The sequence below is a fragment of the Chiloscyllium punctatum genome, chromosome 22 (assembly GCF_047496795.1).
Source record: "Chiloscyllium punctatum isolate Juve2018m chromosome 22, sChiPun1.3, whole genome shotgun sequence".
Lineage (NCBI taxonomy): Eukaryota > Metazoa > Chordata > Chondrichthyes > Orectolobiformes > Hemiscylliidae > Chiloscyllium > Chiloscyllium punctatum.
The window spans coordinates 37,258,946-37,278,531 of record NC_092760.1 but is presented as its reverse complement, the minus strand read 5'-3'; the positions used below and the strand labels follow the sequence as shown (position 1 = coordinate 37,278,531).

Genomic DNA, 19,586 nt, shown 5'->3' with positions numbered 1-19,586 from the left:
AGGAGAGTCAAGGAAAGAATATCTAAATACACAGATGACACTTAGGTAGGTAGGGATGTAAGTTGTGAAGAAGACCTGAGTTTGTCGGCAGACAGAGACAAGTTGAGTGCGTGTTGAATGCAAGAATCTGGCAGATGGAGTATAATATGGGGAAATGTGAAAATATTCATTATGCCAGGAAGAAATGAAATCAAAGTATCACTTTAAACAAAGAGCAACTGCAGAATTCTGAGGGGCAGATTGATATTGTGTCTTGGTGCCTAAGATACAAAATGTTAGTGTGCAGGTATATCAGAGAATCAAGAAGGCTACTGGGATGCGATGTTTTATTGCAAGAGAAAGTTAGCGTAAAAGTGCGGATTTTACTCTTCAGTCCCCATGTGGTGTTGAGTAGCAACGTTTGTCAGTATTTCTGAAGGGAGGCCAGCAAGTAGGCCAACATGCTTTAGTTCTGTTAATAGTAAGATCTGGAGAAAGCCCACAGATGGTACAACTGTCCCTTAAAAACAAAAATATCCTCATTATTTTAGTATTATGCAGCATGGTGCAGTTTGAAATTGGTCCACCCTTGGGATTGTTGTCCCTTGCAGGATTAAATCCCTTCATTCAGGGAAGTCTCTAACGGTAATAGTTGTGAGGAGAAAGCAGAGCTGAAGAGCCAGGCACACACACAGTGCAGACACATGGAGGAAGGAGTAATTGCAGAGATTTCAGGAAAGATAGCTTTGGGGTAAACTTTGTGTTTTTTTTGTAAAGTACCTATGCTTTTATCTGTTTTATTATGCTGCAAATTTAATTTATTACTTTGTAATATCAAAATAACTGTAACTAGAAGTATATTCAGGGTTATTTTTAAGGAATTTAATTGGTTTTCCTTACCTTGGAATACAGTAGCATCAAAGGGGACATTTGCTAGGTTTTATTGGATGCTGTTCCCTAATTGCTTATTGTAAACCTTTCCTATCTGTAAATCAGCAAGTTTGAATTGTTCATTTAACACTAATTTGTTATAATTGTTGCTGTTAGATGACTGCTATATTTCAGTCAACCAAAGGGATTTAATTGATAATGAAATGTAGGTGTCACTGGAAAGTTAGCATTTATTGCTCAGCCCTAATTGTTCTTTATAAAGTGGTATATTGAACTGCTGTAGTTACTAGGGTGAGGATACTTCCATGGCGATATGCAGGAGAAAATCCAAGTATATATCCCCCAGTAACAAAGAAGGAATTATTAGCATAGTTATTGGCAGTGAACTGGCAAATGGTGATGTTCCTAGGTGCTTAATGACCTTGACTTTTCAGGTGGTGGAGGTTACAGTTTTGGAAACCACTAATAATAATTGGCATTGCATGTTGCAGAAGGTACACACTACTGTCACCATGCACTAAAGATTGAATGATTAAATGTTGAAGTGCAGGTAGACTGCCAATCAGTGGGGTTGCACACACTGTACGATGGTGAACTTTGTGCAATGGTGGGATTCTACCCTTGGTTCCTTGAGCATTATTTGAGTCCGACTCAGATAATGCTCAAGGAACCAAGGACAGAATCCCACCAGACTGAATTACCAATCCAGCTACCAATTTCTTGAATGTAAATGGAAAAAGAGTCAGTGACCTATTACCAGGGTGAGCACAACAGGCTTGGTTTGGAGTCTAAAACTGAGAGGAAAATGTGGAAATCAAGTTCTGTTATTGTCGATGTCCTTTGCCCTAGCTTATGTTAAGGAAATGTGAATGCAATCATTTAACCTTTGTGATGACTGGAGAGAGATTGAATTTCTTTTGAACAATATCCTCTTCTTTTGGAAGAAAGTAACTGTTAGTTGAATTTCTATCAGGAGGTGACAGATTCCAAAAGTAGTCAAACTGGTGATGGTACTGGAGAAAATCTCTTTGGGGTCAGGGTGGTGATGAAGGAGGGAATTATAAATTTTAAAATGTGAAAGTGTTGACAGTTTACACTGTTATGTCAGCCATTTCCTTGATCCACGCAAGCACTTCCTTCACTGAGTTCGGATGATCCCTATCATTGCTGGTCAGGAACGATATCACGGCTGTGTTAAAGGAGGACACTATGGGTAGTGAGGCATTATAGGTGGAGCTGAGAAATAAAAAGGGTGCAGTTACATTGTTGGGGCTGTATTACAGACCTCCCAACAGTGAGCATGAGGTACAAGAACAAATAGGTAAACAGATTATGAATAGATTAAAAGGCAATAGGGTAGTGGTGATGAGAAAATTTAATTTTCCCAACATTGACTGGGATACACTTCGCGTCAAAGGTCTGGATGGAGTAGAATTTGTACGAAGCGTCTAGGAGAGTTTTCTAGAGCAGTATGTCAATAGTCCGATGAGGTAAGGGGCCATATTGGACCTGGTACTGGGGAACGAGCCAGGGCAAGTGGTGCGAGTTGAGGTGGAGGATTTCTTTGGGAACATTGACCACAATTCTATAAGTTTTAGAATACTTGTAGATAAAGAAGAGAGTGGTCCTCAGGGAAGAGTACTAAACTGGGCCAAAGCCAATTATATCAAAATTAGGCAGGAACTGGGAAATGTGGATTGGACACAGCTATTTGAAGGGAAGTCCACATTTGAGATGTGGGAGGCATTCAAAGATAGGTTAACAGCAGTGCAGGATAGACATGTCCCGCTGAAAGCAAAAGATAGGAAGGGCAAGATTTGTGAACCGTGGATGACAGGAGAAATTGTACAGCTAGCCAAGAGGAAAAGGGAAGCATACATAAGGTCTAGGCAGCTAAGAACAGAATGGGCCCTGAAGGAATATCAGAAGAGTAAGACAAGTCTTAACCAAGGAATCAAGCGGGTGAAAAGGGGTCATGAAATAGCTTTAGTGAGCAGAATTAAGGAAAATACCAAGGCATTTTATTCTTATATCAGAAGCAAGTGGGTAACTAGAGAAAGGATTGGTCCACTAAAAGATAATGAAGGAAGGCTGTGTGCCGAACCTGTTGAATGGGTGTGATTCTGAATGATTACTTTGCATCAGTGTTCACTGAGGAGAGGAACATGATGAGTCATGAGATTAGAGATAGAAGTTTGATTAGTCTGGATCACGTTGGCATAAGTAGGGAAGATGTGTTGGGTATGCTAGAGGTTATTAAGGTGGACAAATCCCCAGGACCAGATGGGATCTATCCCAGGTTGCTGAGAGAGGCGAGAGAAGAAATAGCTGGTGCCCTGACAGATATCTTTGTGGCACCCTTAAATACAGGTGAAGTGCTGGAGGACTGGAATGTTGCTTATGTTGTCCCCCTGTACAGGAAGGGTAGTTGGGATATTCTGGGTAACTACAGATCAGTGAGCCTGACATCAATGGTGGGGAAGTTGCTGGAGACGGTTCTAAGAGATAGGATCTATTCATATTTAGAAAAGAATGAGCTTCTCAGTGATAGGCAACATGGTTTTGTGCGGGGGATATCGTGCCTTACCAACTTAATAAAGTTCTTCGAGGAGGTGACCAAGTTGTTAGATGAAGGAAGGGCTGTTGATGTAATATACATGGACTTTAGTAAGGCATTTGATAAGGTTCCCCATTGTAGACTAATGGAGAAAGTGAAGTCACATGGTGTACAGGGTGTTCTAGCTAGGTGGATAAAGAACTGGTTGAGCAACAGGAGACACAGAGTAGTAGTTGAAGGGAGTTTCTCGAAATGGAGAAAGGTGACCAGTAGTGTTCCACAGGGGTCAGTATTAGGGCCAGTGTTGTTTGTAATATACATAAATGACCTGGAAGAGGGCACTGTTGGTATGATCAGCAAGTTTGCAGATGACATAAAGATTAGTGGAGTAGCAGAAAGCATAAGGGACTGTCAGAGAATACCGGAGTATATAGATAGACTGGAGAGTTGGGTGGAAAAGTGGCAGATGGATTTCAATCCAGACAAATGTGAGGTGATGCATTTAGGCAAGTCTAATTCTAGAATGAATTATACAATGAATGGAAGAGCCTTGGGAAAAGTTGATGGGCAGAGAGATCTGGGAGTGCAGATTCATTGTACCCTGAAGGTTACTGCACAGGTGCATAGAGTGGTCAAGAAGGCTTATAGTATGCTTGCCGTCATTGGACAGGGTATTGAGTATAAGAGCTAGCAAGTCATGTTAAAATTGTACAAGACATTGATTCGGCTGCATTTAGAATATTGTGTACAGTTCTGGTCGCCACATTACCAAAAGGATGTGGACGTTTTGGAGAGGGTGCAGAGAAGGTTTACGAGGATGTTGCCTGGTATGGAATGTGCTAGCTATGAAGAGAAGTTGAGTAGGTTAGGTTTATTTTCACTAGAAAAAAGGAGATGGGGGGGGACTTGATTGAGGTTTACAAAATCATTAAGGGTAGAGACAAGCTTTTTCCCAGGGTGAAGGATTCAATAACCAGAGGTCACGCTTTCAAAGTGAGAGTTCGAAAGCTTAAGGGAGATACACGCAGCAAGTATTTCACACAGAGGGTGGTGGGCGTTTGGAACGAATTGCTAGCAGAGGTGGTAGAGGCAGGCACGGTAGATTCATTTAAGGTGTGTCTGGACAGATGCATGAGTAAGTGGGGAGCAGAGGGTTACAAATGCTTCGGAATTGACCAACCGGTTTAGACAGTACATTTTTTTTTAGATTAGATTACTTACAGTGTGGAAACAGGCCCTTCGGCCCAACAAGTCCACACCGCCCCGCCGAAGCGCAACCCACCCATACCCCTACATCCACCCCTTACCTAACGCTACTGACAATTTAGCATGGCCAATTCACCTGCCCTGCACATCTTTGGAGTGTGGGAGGAAACCGGAGCACCCGGAGGAAACCCACGCAAACACGGGGAGAATGTGCAAACTCCACACAGTCAGTCGCCTGAGGCGGGAATTGAGCCCAGGTCTCTGGCGCTGTGAGGCAGCAGTGCTAACCACTGTGCCACCGTGCCGCCAGCTCAGGTTTGAAGGGCTGAAGGGCCTGTTCCTGGGCTGTAAATTTTCTTTGTTCTTTGTTCTATCAGTGCTGGACTGATTCCTTCTATTGGTCCTCCAAGAGAGAACAGTGATTGTCTTGCACTGTAACTGTGTGATGGCCCTGCCTTAGTGGAGTAGCTGGAGCTATGAGAAAGTGGTGAGAGATGCTTGTGGTTGGAACCATTGGAAGATGTCCAAGGATGGAGTGGTACATCTGGATGTTCTGGCCGAGTGCTGCATGCCAGGGTGTGCTGCTGGATGAGTAATGGACGTGCAGTTCATTGAGTAGTGTTGTGGCCATTGGTGTGTGTGAGGATGAAATCAGTGACCTTGACCCAAAGCCAGGACTCTGTGGACTTCTTGTAGCAATGCTTTGCCAGGTCCTTAGCACCAACCTTGATGGGTTGACCTGTTAGGTTAACTGCTACACTACAGGCCATTCTTGAGGGCCTTTTGACACTCTTCCTCACCCTGCCCCCTCAGGTACCCCATGCTGCACTATGGCACCCTTCTATTTTCATCTCTGCTAACTCTTCATCCTCTGCCATTCTTGTCAGGAAGAAGCAACATTTGCATCAAATAATAGGAATTCAACACACAAAGCCTCCAGGCTACTCAGAGTACTTTTGTAATAGAATAAATTGCCATTACCTTGGCTGCAACTTGGGTGCCTAATGATTTAAAGAGTACTTGTGCAGGGATCAAGTTTCAACCTCATTCCTGGTCTTTGCAGAGCAGCGCATGTGTTCATTGCCCAGGACACTTGTTTCCAAATAGGTGGTGCCTGCACCAGGACAGATTTCAAGTCTCCCTTTCTGAATACAGACTGCAATCAGAAAAGAAAGCCAAAAATAAGGATAAATGGGTATGATTTGAGAGCCATTTCAGAGACATGTTTGTAAAGTGATCAACGGTTAGTTCAGTTGACTGGACAACTGGTTTGTGATACAGAGTGACATTAATTCCCACACTGGCTGAGGTCACCATGATGGTCCTGCTTTCTGTCCCCTCACCTGAAACATGGTGACCCTCAGGTTAAACTCACCACCCAGTCATCTCTCTCGGAAGAGAGAGTGGCCCTCTGTTCCTCCGGGACTGTGGCGACTTTACCTCGAATAAAGGATACAGTTTCAAAGTAAGGGTCCTTCCATTTTATTAGGAGGTGAAGAATTTATTTTCTGACAGTGGTTAATCTTCCAAATTCTCTAACCCGGAGAGCTGTGGAGGCTGGATTATTGCATATATTCAAAGTTGAGTTTGACACATTTTTGGTCTACAAGGGATTAATCAAAGATTACCAAGGAGCACATGGGAAAATAGAATAAAAACTATAACTAAATCAGCAATGATCTTTTGAAAGTGGAATATAGGCAAATGGCCAAAATATCTTGCATTCTAATATGATGTCAAGTGAATGTTTTTTCACAGGTTTTCAGTCATCAGTTAGGAAATCCACACTGGCACCAATCGTGGACAGGTCTGCCTCACTGGCTGTACTGCTTAATTTCCTGTTGCCATGTTTTTGTCACATTGGTAACGGTTCTGAAAGAATTAATGTTTAAGTTTCAATAGCTCATGACTCGAATGATGTCATACAGTTTTGGATGCAGACAGGATTTCTGCACTAGTCTTGTAACAAGCTGGTGTACTTTGTACAACTCCCAAGAGACCGTTTTATGTGACTAGTCAGACATATTTACAATAATATTGATGATATGCATTAAGTTAACTAGTTAACGAAAACTGGTGCCTATTTTGTTCAGACTCACCAGTGGTCTATCCTGTATCACTGATGAGTAGATAGGCCCTAGACAAAGTATTGACAGACGATTAATGGTAGTATACTGTCTCAAGCAACTCTTACCTTCTGCCAAATACTGCAGAGATGGCAGATAACATGAAGGGCCACCGGTGGTAATCAGAGAAAATACCAACATTTGTGCCAACCTTTCTAATATAAATTCCTACACCTTCATTTATATTGAACAACTTGTTATACTGATGGCACAATCTTGCTCATAGGATCGACCAATTCTCTCAAAGCGCATTCTGTAAAATGTTTTGCAGTGACTTTTTCCTGTTTAATAACTGAAGTCTCTCGTGTGCATAAAATGTATTGAACCAAAAATAAAATTTTGGAAAAATGTCATATTTTACTGTCGCATTAAACAAACCTATAGAATTATCTGTTGAGCCTTTTAATGTCATCATGATATCTTTCATTTCAAAACTTCAGTTACTCTGAAAAGCAAAGACTTGGCCTTGTTATTTTTGTCAGAACTGCAATAGTACAGCTGAATTTAGATAGCGCAGTCTGAACATCTGCACTTTGGCCAGCACTGAGGTGTCCTGGGAATCAGTTCCATGGGCTATTATTTTTAAATTTGTGCCCAATGCTTTCTGTCCAAATGTTGTTGAAAATTAGTTAAAGCAAACTTGAAATTCCAAAGCTCTATGATAATATTTATTCTAAATAAGAAACTGTGTGTGTGATACAGCAAAGAAATTAAGTGGCCTGATTTTGCAATTGTTGACTTTATTTTCTGTTCTATAAACTCATTTCTTAATTTAATGCTTCTTTGCAAATTTGAATTTCCATTGCATCTGGAAGGAGTTTTCTTTTGGCAACTGTTCATTTTATTTAGTGAGATGTAAGAGAAATCTGTTTTGGCAGTTATTAAAAAGTTATTAAATTCACGGCTTCATGTGACACAAGCTATTTTCTAACACGTATTAAGGCGGCATGGTGGGTCAATGCTTAGTACTGCTGCCTCACAGCAACACACACCTGGGTTCGATTCCAGCTGGATGACTGTCTTGACTTTGCACTTTCTCCTTGGTTTCCTCCAGGTGTTCGGGTTTCCACCCACAGTCCAAAGATGTACAGATTAGATAGCTTGGCAATGCTAAATTACCAATAGCCTCTAGGGATGTGCAAGATAGGTGGATTAGGCATGAGCAATGTAGGGTTACAAAGATAGGGTAGGAGATTGCGTCAGGGTGGAATGCTGCTCGCAGGGTTAGTATGGACTCAATGGGCCGATTGGCCTGCATCCACACTTTTGGGATCCTATGAAAAGAAGAGGGCAAAGCAGAGAGAATTGTGCCAATTGACAGAAAGATAGACAAGCATTTTACTTCCTAATTTGAGCTCAATTTCTTCATGAAAGCTTTGAACACAAATTAAGTCAATTCCAAGGGAAGCAAGACAGCCAGGGTAGGAAAGGGATGTGAGTTGTTATGACATAGTCTGGAGGTATGCTCTATCATTCTAATCTCACAATGTAAAATAAAAATACTTTTAACAAGATGACCAATTTTCTGTTACATGTTTTCGTCAAAAAGATATATCAACCAGGTTTGGCTATATTTGGATTATTGCATATAGTTCTGGTCTCCACAAGAGCAGAAAGGTGTGGAGGCTTTAAAGAGGGTACGGAAAAGGTTTAACAGGATGTTCCCTGGTTTATAGGGTGTTAGCTATGAGGCAAGATTGGACAAACTTGATTTGTTTTCACTTGAATGTTGGAGACTAAAGGACGACCTGAAAGAAGTTTACAAAATTTTCAGAGGCTTAGACATAATAGATAGTTGGAGTCTTTTTCCCAGGGTAGAAATGCCAATTGTTCAGGGACGTAGATTGAAGTTAAAAGAGGGAAAGTTTAAAAGAGGTGTGAGAGGGAATTTTTTTTAAATAGAAAGAGTAGTAAGTGGCTGGAATGCATTGCCAGGAGCGGTAATGGAGATGTACAACATGGAAGCAGACCCTTTGGTCCAACTTGTCCATACCGACCAGCTATCCTAAATTAATCTAGTCTTGTTTGCCATCACTTGGCCCAAATTCCTCTAAACCCTGCCTATTCATATACCCATCCAGACGCCTTTTAAATGTTATAATTATACTAGCCTCCACCACTTCCTTTAGCAGCACATTCTATACACGTCTCCCCCCCCCCCCCAACCCAATTTGGGTAAAGAAGTTGCCCCTTAGGTCCCTTTTTAAATTTTTCCCCCTCACGCTAAACCTATGCCATCTAGTTCTGGACTCCCCCACCCCAGGGAAAAGACCTTGTCTGTTATCCTATCAGTGCCTCTCATGGTTTTGTAAAGCTCTGTAAGGTTTATAAGCCTCCAATGCTTCAGGGAAAACAGCCCCAGCCTGTTCAGCCTCTCCCTGTAGCTCAAACCCTCCAACCCTGGCAACATTCTTGTAAATCTTTTCTGAACCCTTTCAAGTTTCACAACATCCTTCCCATAGGAAAACCAGAGTGGAGATGTTGAAGATGGACACAACAGCAATGTTTAAGAGGCATCTTGACAGATGCATGAAGAGGGAGGAAAGAAGAGGGATGTGGACAACATGGAGGCAAAAGGTGTTTAGTTGAGAAAGGCATCGTGTATTGGAGCAGACTTAGTGGGCTGAAGAGTCTGGTTCTGGGCTCTAGTGTTCTTTGTTCTTTGTAAAGTTGAGGGCAAATATTTTTGAGGTAATACATATTTGTATGTAGCTTGATGTCTAGTGAAAGGAAACTGTCAGTCTGTCATGATATAAACCAGACTTGTAAACCAGTGGATTCCAATAAGAAGCCATTTGAACTTAGGCACAACCAGAATGAGGGCAGTGAACAAAATAAAAAAGCTTGTCAAGTCATAAACACCACATTAGTGTTAGAGTATTAGGGCTACCTGTTTCATTGTGAGAGAGAGAATTGGACCAAAAAAGTGAACTTTGTATCAACTGAAGACATAGACCTTCAATCTTGAATATAGATGCTATCAGCAGAAGAGACAGATCATTCTAAGAGCCTGAGAAACATCAACCCCATCCCTGGATGATCAGAGACCACAGGTATGACCAGAAATGTACACTGGGACCCTGTGAAAGTCTTGACATGCTAATCTATTGGAACGTCCTGGAAAGTTTCAACTTCAAGTGGGCAATTCTCCTGCTCCCCAGGGGCCTCTGTAACTGTCTGATACTGAATTAGAATTGGAACTTCTGGATGGTCCAAAGTACTTCCTGTGTATTTTTTAACCAGGAAATAAAAGAAAACCTCGTCTCACTCCATAACTGACATTCCATTCCATTACACCAAACACTTCCCACTAACCCCCTGATGGCCACCACCAAGTCTCCCTGAAAGCCCCTTCACCCTGCTGACTACCACCCCTTGAACTCCTGCTTCACATTCAATTGCCACCTTAACCACCTTGCCACCCTGCCCTCTTGCCACAGTACTCACCTCCCTGCAACCTCACCCATCTGACCCATTCACTCACTCGGCCACTTACTGACATCTAAGCCGCATCTTTACATTTGCTGCATGTTATTGAGTTAAAAATGCAGTTAAAAAGTGTGCTTGACCCGTCTCTGCCCCATTCTGTGCGAGACCTTGTATTCCACGTTTCTGATAAATCCGGGCTTGGAAAGCATCGAAAGCAGCAAGAAATACGGAGTGTCGTCAAATTAGGGATCATTCAAATGGAGTGGCCACCTGACATTGCCGTTCCTCAGAAGATTCAGGCTCACCTTTAAAGTGTAGCTTCAAGGAAGTCAGGAGAAATACCCATTGCAAGATGATCGAATCAAGATGTTGAAAGGGATAGAAGGATTTGATAGGATTGATGCAGAGAAACCTTGTTCCCCAGCGAAGGATTTATGAACAATGGGGCACCATCCTGAAATTAGAATCAGGCCATTTGGAAAGAGTGGAAACAAGAAGCACATTTTCCCCCGAAGGGTTATGGAAATCTGGAATTCTCTTCCCAAAAGACTTTTAAATAATTGCAGCTATCAAGATAGATCTATCAATTTTTGTCAACTCAGGGTTTCAAGGGGTAGGGAACTAAGGCAGATAATTGATGTCGCAGTACAGATCAGCCTTGATTTAATTACAGGCTGAAACACACCCGAGGGTCAGAATAACCTACTTCTGTTCTTATGTTCTCAACTAAATGGATATGTGCTCCACAAATTGTATCGGAAATCTAGACTGAAACCAGAGCAATGTGAAATGAGACCAGGAGGCTATTATATCATTAGATTCCACACTTTACTTTCAAACAATGCAAAAATCTGAACTCTAGGGCCTTGCCTGTTGCTGTATTTCCGAAGAATATGCAACAGGCAACAATGTGTATTTGATATTGTGTTATAAACACGCTCAGACATTATGTCGCCTGGAATACAGTGCATTTCTCATTATCCTGATGAAAAATGATGGAAGGAAAGGCAGCTTGCATCTGGAGAAAAGAAAGTGAACTTATCAGAAATAATTTACTTTCTTTCCTTTCGGATGCCCAAAGTACTTCACAGCCAATGAATAACGTTTGAAGTATCTAGACCAGGGCAGCTGTCATTTTGCATTTTGCATTTTAACACAAAAGCAATAAGCAATCAATGCTGCACTGTAGTGTCAGCTGGGATTATGTGCTTGACTTTCTGGAGTAGAGCTTGAACCCCATTACAAAGATGAGGGGATGTCACCACTGAATGCAAGTAACACTGAACATTTGAAGGAAATGTTCAGAAGGTAAAACTACATAGAGAAAAAGTCAACCTGTGATGATCCAAGGAATGCTTGACATGAAATGTACACTATCAATATTGTCTGTGAAGGCTTTTATATTGATGTCAATGTTGAACTGTAAATGTAATTTTTCCAAATTCTACAAATACAATATAACTTTAAGGAAATCAAAAGTGAAAATCGAGCAAAGTTCACACCTTTTAGTAACCTCACTGCAATCACAAAACTTCTCCTACAACCAGTAGGAAAGAATGCAAAATTCTGTTAGGAATAAAACATACCAATTGCAATTGTAAGTTTTGATGACTGGTGGTGCTGCTGTGTTATATGTTAATACAAAGGAAAGTGACACAAGTGTGAGAGCAGGCGAGTGCTGTCGTTCATGAAGCAATGTGCCTCAGAGTATTTTTGTTTCCCTCATGAATTTTGAGCATTGGGATTGTAGTGTTATATATACCTTTGTGTGTGTATGCAACAGAGGATATACCAGCCGAGAGATTGGCATTCATTTAGTGAATTCCAGTCTGTAATATAGTTATCAATAAGTTTGAATGAGACTCCTGCACTTGCTTTTAAATTTATTCAGTTAAGTTGCATTTTTGCAGTTATCAGATTTTGTCATTTATTTTGGGAAAATGTTGAAATATTCGTGATCACAAGAAAAGCAACAAATATTATTGTGAGTGGTGACCCTGTAGAAGTGTTTGAAAATAATTCTAGCTTCCGTTGGCTTTAGGATGTGCTGGGGACTTAAATGTACTATACAGTGTGTGGCGCTGGTTTGAGGGGTTGAAGTCTGCTACTTGAGTGTATTTGTATGTGTGCCCTTGTTTCGAAGTGTAGTCACCACTGGAATGTAGGAAAGGCCACAGCCCATTTGATATAAGATTACATATCCCAATTTTCCTTACAATAATGTCATGGGATGTTTTATGCCTACTTAAGAGGGAAGGCAGGGACCTGGTTTAACATTCCACCTAATAGACAGCATTTCTGGCAGCACAGCACACTTTCTGTATTGCACTGAAATATCGCCCTGTACTCAATTCTCTGGAGTGAGACTGAAGTTCTTAACCTTCAGACTGACGTGAGCCTGCAATTACTACAAGTCACAAATTGCTACAGAACTGCTACTGATTCAACTCTGATGATGATCTGAACTTATCAGTGTTTGTACTCGCGATGCCAACACCGACTGCAGTGTGATATTTGGGGACAGTTTTCATAGCTACTGTCCTGGCAAGCAATCCTCAATCAAACAAGCAAATGAACTGATCTTTATCTCTTTATTATTTGACTGCGAAGGGACTTGATACTTTGCCTGTGAAATAACGCTGGCTACGCTTCAAATGTTTTCTTTCGTTGTGAGGCACTTCGGAATGGTGGGGTGTTATGAATCGTACAGGATACACGGAAGTGCCAATTCTTTTGCTGCCACTATGAAAGCTGAGATCTCAGGCAGTTTTTGTTTGCCTTTTTTGCAGATATCACCAAGGTCCTCACATGTGCCAATCACGGTTTGGGAATGGGTGCTGCCTGGGGTGGAACCCGACACGGGGCAGTGGACTCTGCATAATACGTAAGTTAAGATGAGAGCACTGCTTCAGTGTGGATTCAGTTCACTGCTGCCCATTAATATGTATATGTGTGTGTGTGTGTGTGTGTGTGTGTGTCCCTGTCCCTAGTTTGAGATTGGGAAAGCTGTGAGTGACTGCTGTTTGCCATCTAGATAGTGTGACATCACCACAATTTCATGTCCTTCTCTTTCGCCATGCGCCCCCTCATCTCCCCTGAAGGCACTAATGCTTGCTGGGAAATGCTACTCATGATCCTACACAAAAGTGCCAGAGGCCTATTCAACTGTGTGGCCATTGTTTTAAGCCAAGTTCGGTCCTTGTACAACATCCACAAAGGTTTGCAATCAACCTCATTTCTTTATCCCTCCCAATTTCTAATTCATTACACTGCCCATGTAGCAGCCATTGGTTCTCTGCCTCCCACCAACAGCTAAACTAACTCTGCACTCACCATGTGGTCACTTTGCTGCCACCAGCCACTTTCATTGTTGTGACCGAAAGGGTCTGGTGCGGTGGGGGATGTCCACTTACTGGTGTAACTCGATGAGGCTCTTGTATTGAATGAGAAGTAGCATATTGCAAGTTAGCAACTAGTTGGATTGATATGATAGACTTTATCATTGAGATTGTATGGACAGCTTGGATATCCTGTCTTACTCCTTCAAGGTCATGGAATCCTATGTTGCAGAAGGAGGCTATTTGGCCCATCAAGTCCACACTGATCCTTTGAAAAGCATCTCACCCAGACCATGCATTCCTACTTTATCCCTGTAACCCCACATTTACCATTGTTAATCCACCTAGCCTACACATTCCTGAACACAATGGGCAAATTCTTTTAGCATGGCCAATCCACCTAACCTGCATATCTTTGGACTGTGAAATGAAACCAGGGCACTCAGTGGAAACCCACGCAGACACAGAGAGAATGTGCAAACTCCAGCCTCACCAAAGGCCGGAATCGAAAGCAGGTCCCTGGTGCTGTGAGGTGGCTGTGCTAACCACTGAGCATCTGTGTCACCCCTAAGCTATTCTCCCGCCAGGTCTGAATGATTTTTAAAAGTTCATTTATAGGATATGGACACTGCCGGCTGGCCCAGCATTTATTTCCGATTCCTAGATGTCCTTGGAGAAAATGGTGGTGAGCTGGCTTCTTGAACTGCGAATCCATTTGGTGCATTCGCAATGCTATTCGGGAGCAAATTCAAGGATTTTCACAGAATGGTGACATCATAGCTGTTGGTGCTCGAGGCACGTCTCAGTATTAATCCTCTCAGACCCTTTTACTCCCTTTTGTACAACACCCCTTCCCCACTCCATCCCAAATCTGTCGGTTTTTGAGTCCTCCTCCTCTCCAAATAAAGCTGCCCTAAACAGAGCTATTCCAGAGCCATTGTTTCTCATCTCTGACCCACTGAGAAGGTATTTTTCCCACTGGGTATTACTCCACTTCTCTGGTTCAGTGGCTGCAAATCGTGTTGTGTATGTCCTTTGAAGCATGTTGCAGTTATAGTTTGGCGATCTAGTGGCTCAGAAAAGGCGGGCGATGGGAAAATATTTTCGGAAGTGAAAGAGACAAATTATTAATTGTTTGCAGACTGTTTTCTAGCCTGACTGCAGTGGGTTTGTGCATATTTTGTCCTCGGGGGAGGGTGTTGCATGTTAACCATGACCTTTTTTGTTTTGCTTTCTTTACAGCTGTTTGCTCCTTTGGATGTGGTAATGGTTATTGCATAGCACCCAACCTCTGTTTCTGCAGAGGAGGACAACAAGGCAACTCCTGCTCAGGTAACCATGGCAGCTATCGGCTGCTTTCATGTTTATGTAACCATACAGCCGAGCTTGGGCCTCACTTAAGAGGGAGGACATCTTTTGTATTAGATAGATTATCACTGATTTATTTAAAGGTGGGGAAATTCACTTTATTTCGCTAATGAGAGAGGAATTTGCCATGTGGGAAGTTTGGATTAATTTGCAGTGTTCAAATGGAATTTTTCGCTGTTAAAATCAGAAGCAGGAGCAGGAATAGACCATACAGGTCTGGAGTGTACTCAATAAGGTCATGTCCACTGGAAGGATGGAGAGGGTACAGAAAAGGTTTCTAGAATATAGAACATAGCAAAGTACAGCACAGAACAGGCCCTTTGGTCCACGATGTTGTGCCGAGGATTATTCCTAATGTAAAATAAAATAACCTAACTTATGCACCCCTCAATTCAATGCTGTTTATGTGTATGTCCAGCAGTTCCTTAAATATCCCTAATGACTCTGCTTCCACCACCACCACCACCACCACCACCACTGGCAACACATTCCATGCATTCACAACTCTCTGCGTAAAGAACTTTCCTTTGAATTCTTTTCAAACCTTCCTCCTAATACTATCTGAAACTTCCCCTGTAAGGCATAGTTTGGCCACTGTTCTCGTTGCACTTAAGTCAGTTTGGAATAAATAATTTTTGTACTTCATAATTCGTACCAGGATGTTGCCTGGTATGGGGGATTTTAGCGATGAAGAAAGGTTAAATAGACTGGGCTTGTTTTCACAGGAATGTAGAAGGTTGATGGGCAGCCTGATAGAGGTTTATAAGATTGTGAATGGCATGGATAGAGTGGGAAGTATGAGGCTTTTTCCCAGGGTGGAAGGGTCAATTACGAGGGGACATAGGTTCAAGGTGTGAGTGGGTGGAGGAGGAGTGTGAGTTTAAAGGAGGTGTATGAGGCAAGTTTTTCACAGAGGGTGGTGAGTGCCTGGAACACACTGCCAGAGGAGGTGGTGGAAACAGACACAATAGCAGCATTCAAGAAACACCTGGATGAATACACGAATAGGAAGGGAATAGAGGAATACAAATCCTATAAGAGAAGACAGTTTTAATATGGAGACACAAAATGTGTTGGCACAGGTTTAGAGGGCTGAAGGGCCTGTTCCTGTGCTGTATTGTTCTTTTCTTTGGATTTTTATATAAACTCTCGATTTACTTCGTGCCAAAAATTCTAACAATGTCTGTCCCAAATATGCTTAAGGATGGATATGCCTCAACTCTCTGGGAGAGACAATTTCCCAAAAGTTCCCAACCCCTAGAGTTTCTCCTTACCTCTCTCCTAACTGAGCAACACCTTATCCTGCAACTGTGGTCTCCAGTTAGGGGAAACAGCCCCATAGAATCAGCCCCCTGTCAATTTAAATCACTAAATTGAATTTTTCGCTGTTAAAATCAGAAGCAGGAGCAGGAATAGACCATACAGGTCTGGAGTGTACTCAATAAGGTCATGTCCACTGGAAGGATGGAGAGGGTACAGAAAAGGTTTCTAGAATATAGAACATAGCGAAGTACAGCACAGAACAGGCCCTTTGGTCCACGATGTTGTGCCGAGGATTATTCCTAATGTAAAATAAAATAACCTAACTTATGCACCCCTCAATTCAATGCTGTCCATTGAACTCTAAAGGAGATATTGTCTACTCAATAGTGGAGGAATACACCTGAATACGCAATATTTTGAAAGTTTCCTGTTTGTTCTTTTAATTTCAGATGATGGAAGGTCTAGTCACCTCCTCAGTGATAGTTTGTTAAACCACTCGGACATTGATGGTAAGTAGGACTAAACCTTGTGTCCGCCCAAACTTGTAGAATTGTACCAACTGTGACTTACTGGAGCTGGTACAGTTATGAAGACTCACGGAAACACTGCTTCCTGATAATGCTTATGTCTGTGAATGTAGCCTGTTTTAAAAATTTCCAATAATAATATCATTGGGAATCACCATCTTTATGCACCAAAGTCACAGAATAACTTTGAAGAACATAAAGTAGTTTTGTCTTTAAGGTGGCTGCACTTGTGTTCTCCAGATTGTGAAAAGCGTTCGCAAAAGTAGTCGAGTTCAGATGTTTGTATAGTGGAGAGTCAAAAGGGACACAAGTTTAAAGTTATGATCAAGACGGGAACATTTCTAAGCCAGGTGCTAATAGAACCGTACAGCAAACAACAGTTCGGGAGTTGCTTCTTTGATAGAACCTCTTAAATCTGTTAAAATCACCACCGACAAGGACAAGGATTGCAGCTACTTTGGAATACCATCATCTCCAACAAATCATCTATCAATATGACCTCGATAATATCATTATTTGTTCAACATCATTGTGTCAAAATCCTGGAACTCCCCATCTAATAACACCGTGAGGCCACCTCCACCATGTATCGTGTGGCAGTTCATAAAAATCCACCAACTTCCCAAGGGAAATTAGGGACAGGAAACAATGGCCGCATTTGAGAATGAATTGCAAAAGACAAGGATGCAACGCTGAGAGGTCCCAGTATCCTTCTTTGTGTAGCCTATAAAATCATAAGAATGTAAACACTACGGCAAGCATTCTGACTGAATGAAATAGCTAATGCAGTTTATGAAGTGGTCTGACTGTTCCAATTTTTCAAGTGCGTAATTGATTAAGAAAAAGTACTTTTGATCTTTATTAGGCAGACTTTGCTGAAAGGAGCACAAATATAAAATACGCTCATGTATACATTGCTTTTCGCATGCTGAACGTCTGCCAAAGCAATTCACAAACAACGAATTATTCTTCAAATGCTCCAGTTGATGTTATGTAGGGGAATACAATGACCAATCTGTGTACAGGAAAATCTCACAACTAGCAAATGAGATTCGAGTGGTTGGTTGTTTTTTAATGGTATGGATTGAAGGATTAGTTCTTTTAGGCACCAAGGTAATTCCCAGGTTTTCTTCACAAAATCAAAAATAGAAATAACTGGGGAAATTCTGGGAAATGCCTCTGGAGGGAAAGCAGAGCCCATGTGTTGGGCCTGGTGTCTCATTTTCAGAACTGTAGCTTGGTTGGTGCCCAGTTTGCTTTGTGTAACACCTACGTTCCACCTGTAAAAATGACCTTGAGCTTCCAGTTGCCTGAGACTTCAACAAGCCACTTTGTTCCCTGGCCAATATCTCTGTCTCTGGCTTGCTGTAGTGCTCCAACTAGGTTAAATGGATGAGGGGATACCTAACCTACAAGGTCAATGGTGCCTATTACACTGCTTTCAATGAGGCTTTTTAATCATTCCAACCCAGTTGATGCTAACAGTGTTCTGCAATAACTGGTAAAATGTCTGCTATCCACCATGGGTAGGGCATCACTGTAGATCACAATCTGGAAAGCTGCTATATTCTCTCCCTCTCACTACACCCCCCCCCCCCCCCCCCCCCCCCCCCAAAATAGCTTGACACAGGTTCCAAGAGGATTAGGATGTCAAGAGAAATGCAAGATGATTCTTCAATTACTGTTTGATATGGGTCAGGGAGCAGGACTCCAGAAGGAAAATCTCAGCTCCCTGAGGCTAAAACCTTTGTGGCCTGAAGTTGCTGTCAGGAATCAATTAATGCAGCTTCCAGTTGGTAACCCACTAGGAGTCATAATGGCAGGGGTCACATGACTACAGCAAGCCAGGAAGCACTCACTGTAGGCAGCCATCTTACAATTTTCCATTTAAACAGAGAAGGATTGTACACCGATCAGATGTTCCTGACCTCACCTTCGACTTTCCTATATTAACACCTATTCGCCAGTCTTCCTTTCGCTCACTCAACTTCGACAAATTCCTTTGGTAAGACCAGACATCCTCTCAACCTGAAGTGTGCATAAGAGTTGAGAAAGCTTGGGGAGGGGGGTGGACCTGATAGAGGTATATAAGATTATGACAGGTGGATAGAAAGCAGCTGTGCCCCTTAGTTGAAGGAACAAATACAATGGGTATAATTTTAAGATGGAAGGTAGGCAGTTTTGAGGGGATTTGAGGAAAAGTTTGTCACCCAGAGAGGGTGGTGACAATCGGGAATATAGTTGAGGCAATCTTTTAAAAAGTACTTGGATGAGCACTTGAAGTGTCATAACATCCAAGGCCATGGGCCAAGTGTTGGAAAATGGGACTAGTGTCGCTTTAGAGTAGTTTTTGTCAGTGCAGACCTGATGGGATGAAGGGCTTCTTCTGTACTGTAATATGCTCTAGATTATATCTGAACTGTAAGAACCTAGATTAGAATGCAATGTAACTCCAGTTGCCATTGCAGAGTCTGTAGTTAGCTGAATAGGAATCATAGACCATGACGCCATTCGATGGTTTCCTATCCCTTTCTGCCTATCCAATCTTTATCCCTTTGTCTGTCCATGTAAACTCTGTTCAGAATCTAATCTTCATATGGAAAACAGTTCAAAGAAACTGGTATTGAGACCACAACATTTTGTAGCCTTTACAATCACTTGGGTCTTACTTCAGGGTGTTCTCCTATTTCAGTTTGTGTTGCCCAGTTTGCTTTAGGGATCAATGTTAGGCCAGGAGGTCAATTTGCCCTAATAATACTATGCACTATCTTTAACTTCCAAGCCAGAAATGAATCCAGCTCTTGCTTGAAGGAATTTATTGACTTGACATCCAATTTGTCAGCCAGCATCATGTTCATTATTCTCTGCGAAACTCCTAAAAGCTGGCATTAATCTGGCCTTG

At 42.0% G+C, this 19,586-nt stretch overlaps 1 protein-coding gene across 7 annotated transcripts in view; it reads left to right on the top strand.

The window, feature by feature from the left end:
- Window positions 1-19,586, top strand: part of LOC140493514 (kielin/chordin-like protein) — a 328,873-nt gene that overhangs the window by 90,813 nt on the left and 218,474 nt on the right. For all 7 annotated transcript variants that reach the window (XR_011963701.1, XM_072592025.1, XM_072592028.1 and 4 more), the window contains exons 2-4: window positions 12,978-13,072; window positions 14,769-14,858; window positions 16,607-16,666. Coding sequence is in view for 6 of the 7 variants with exons in the window: in XM_072592025.1 (XP_072448126.1) it covers window positions 12,978-13,072; window positions 14,769-14,858; window positions 16,607-16,666 (245 nt within the window). In the remaining variant the exon portion in view is untranslated. The remainder of the gene's footprint in view (window positions 1-12,977; window positions 13,073-14,768; window positions 14,859-16,606; window positions 16,667-19,586) is intronic.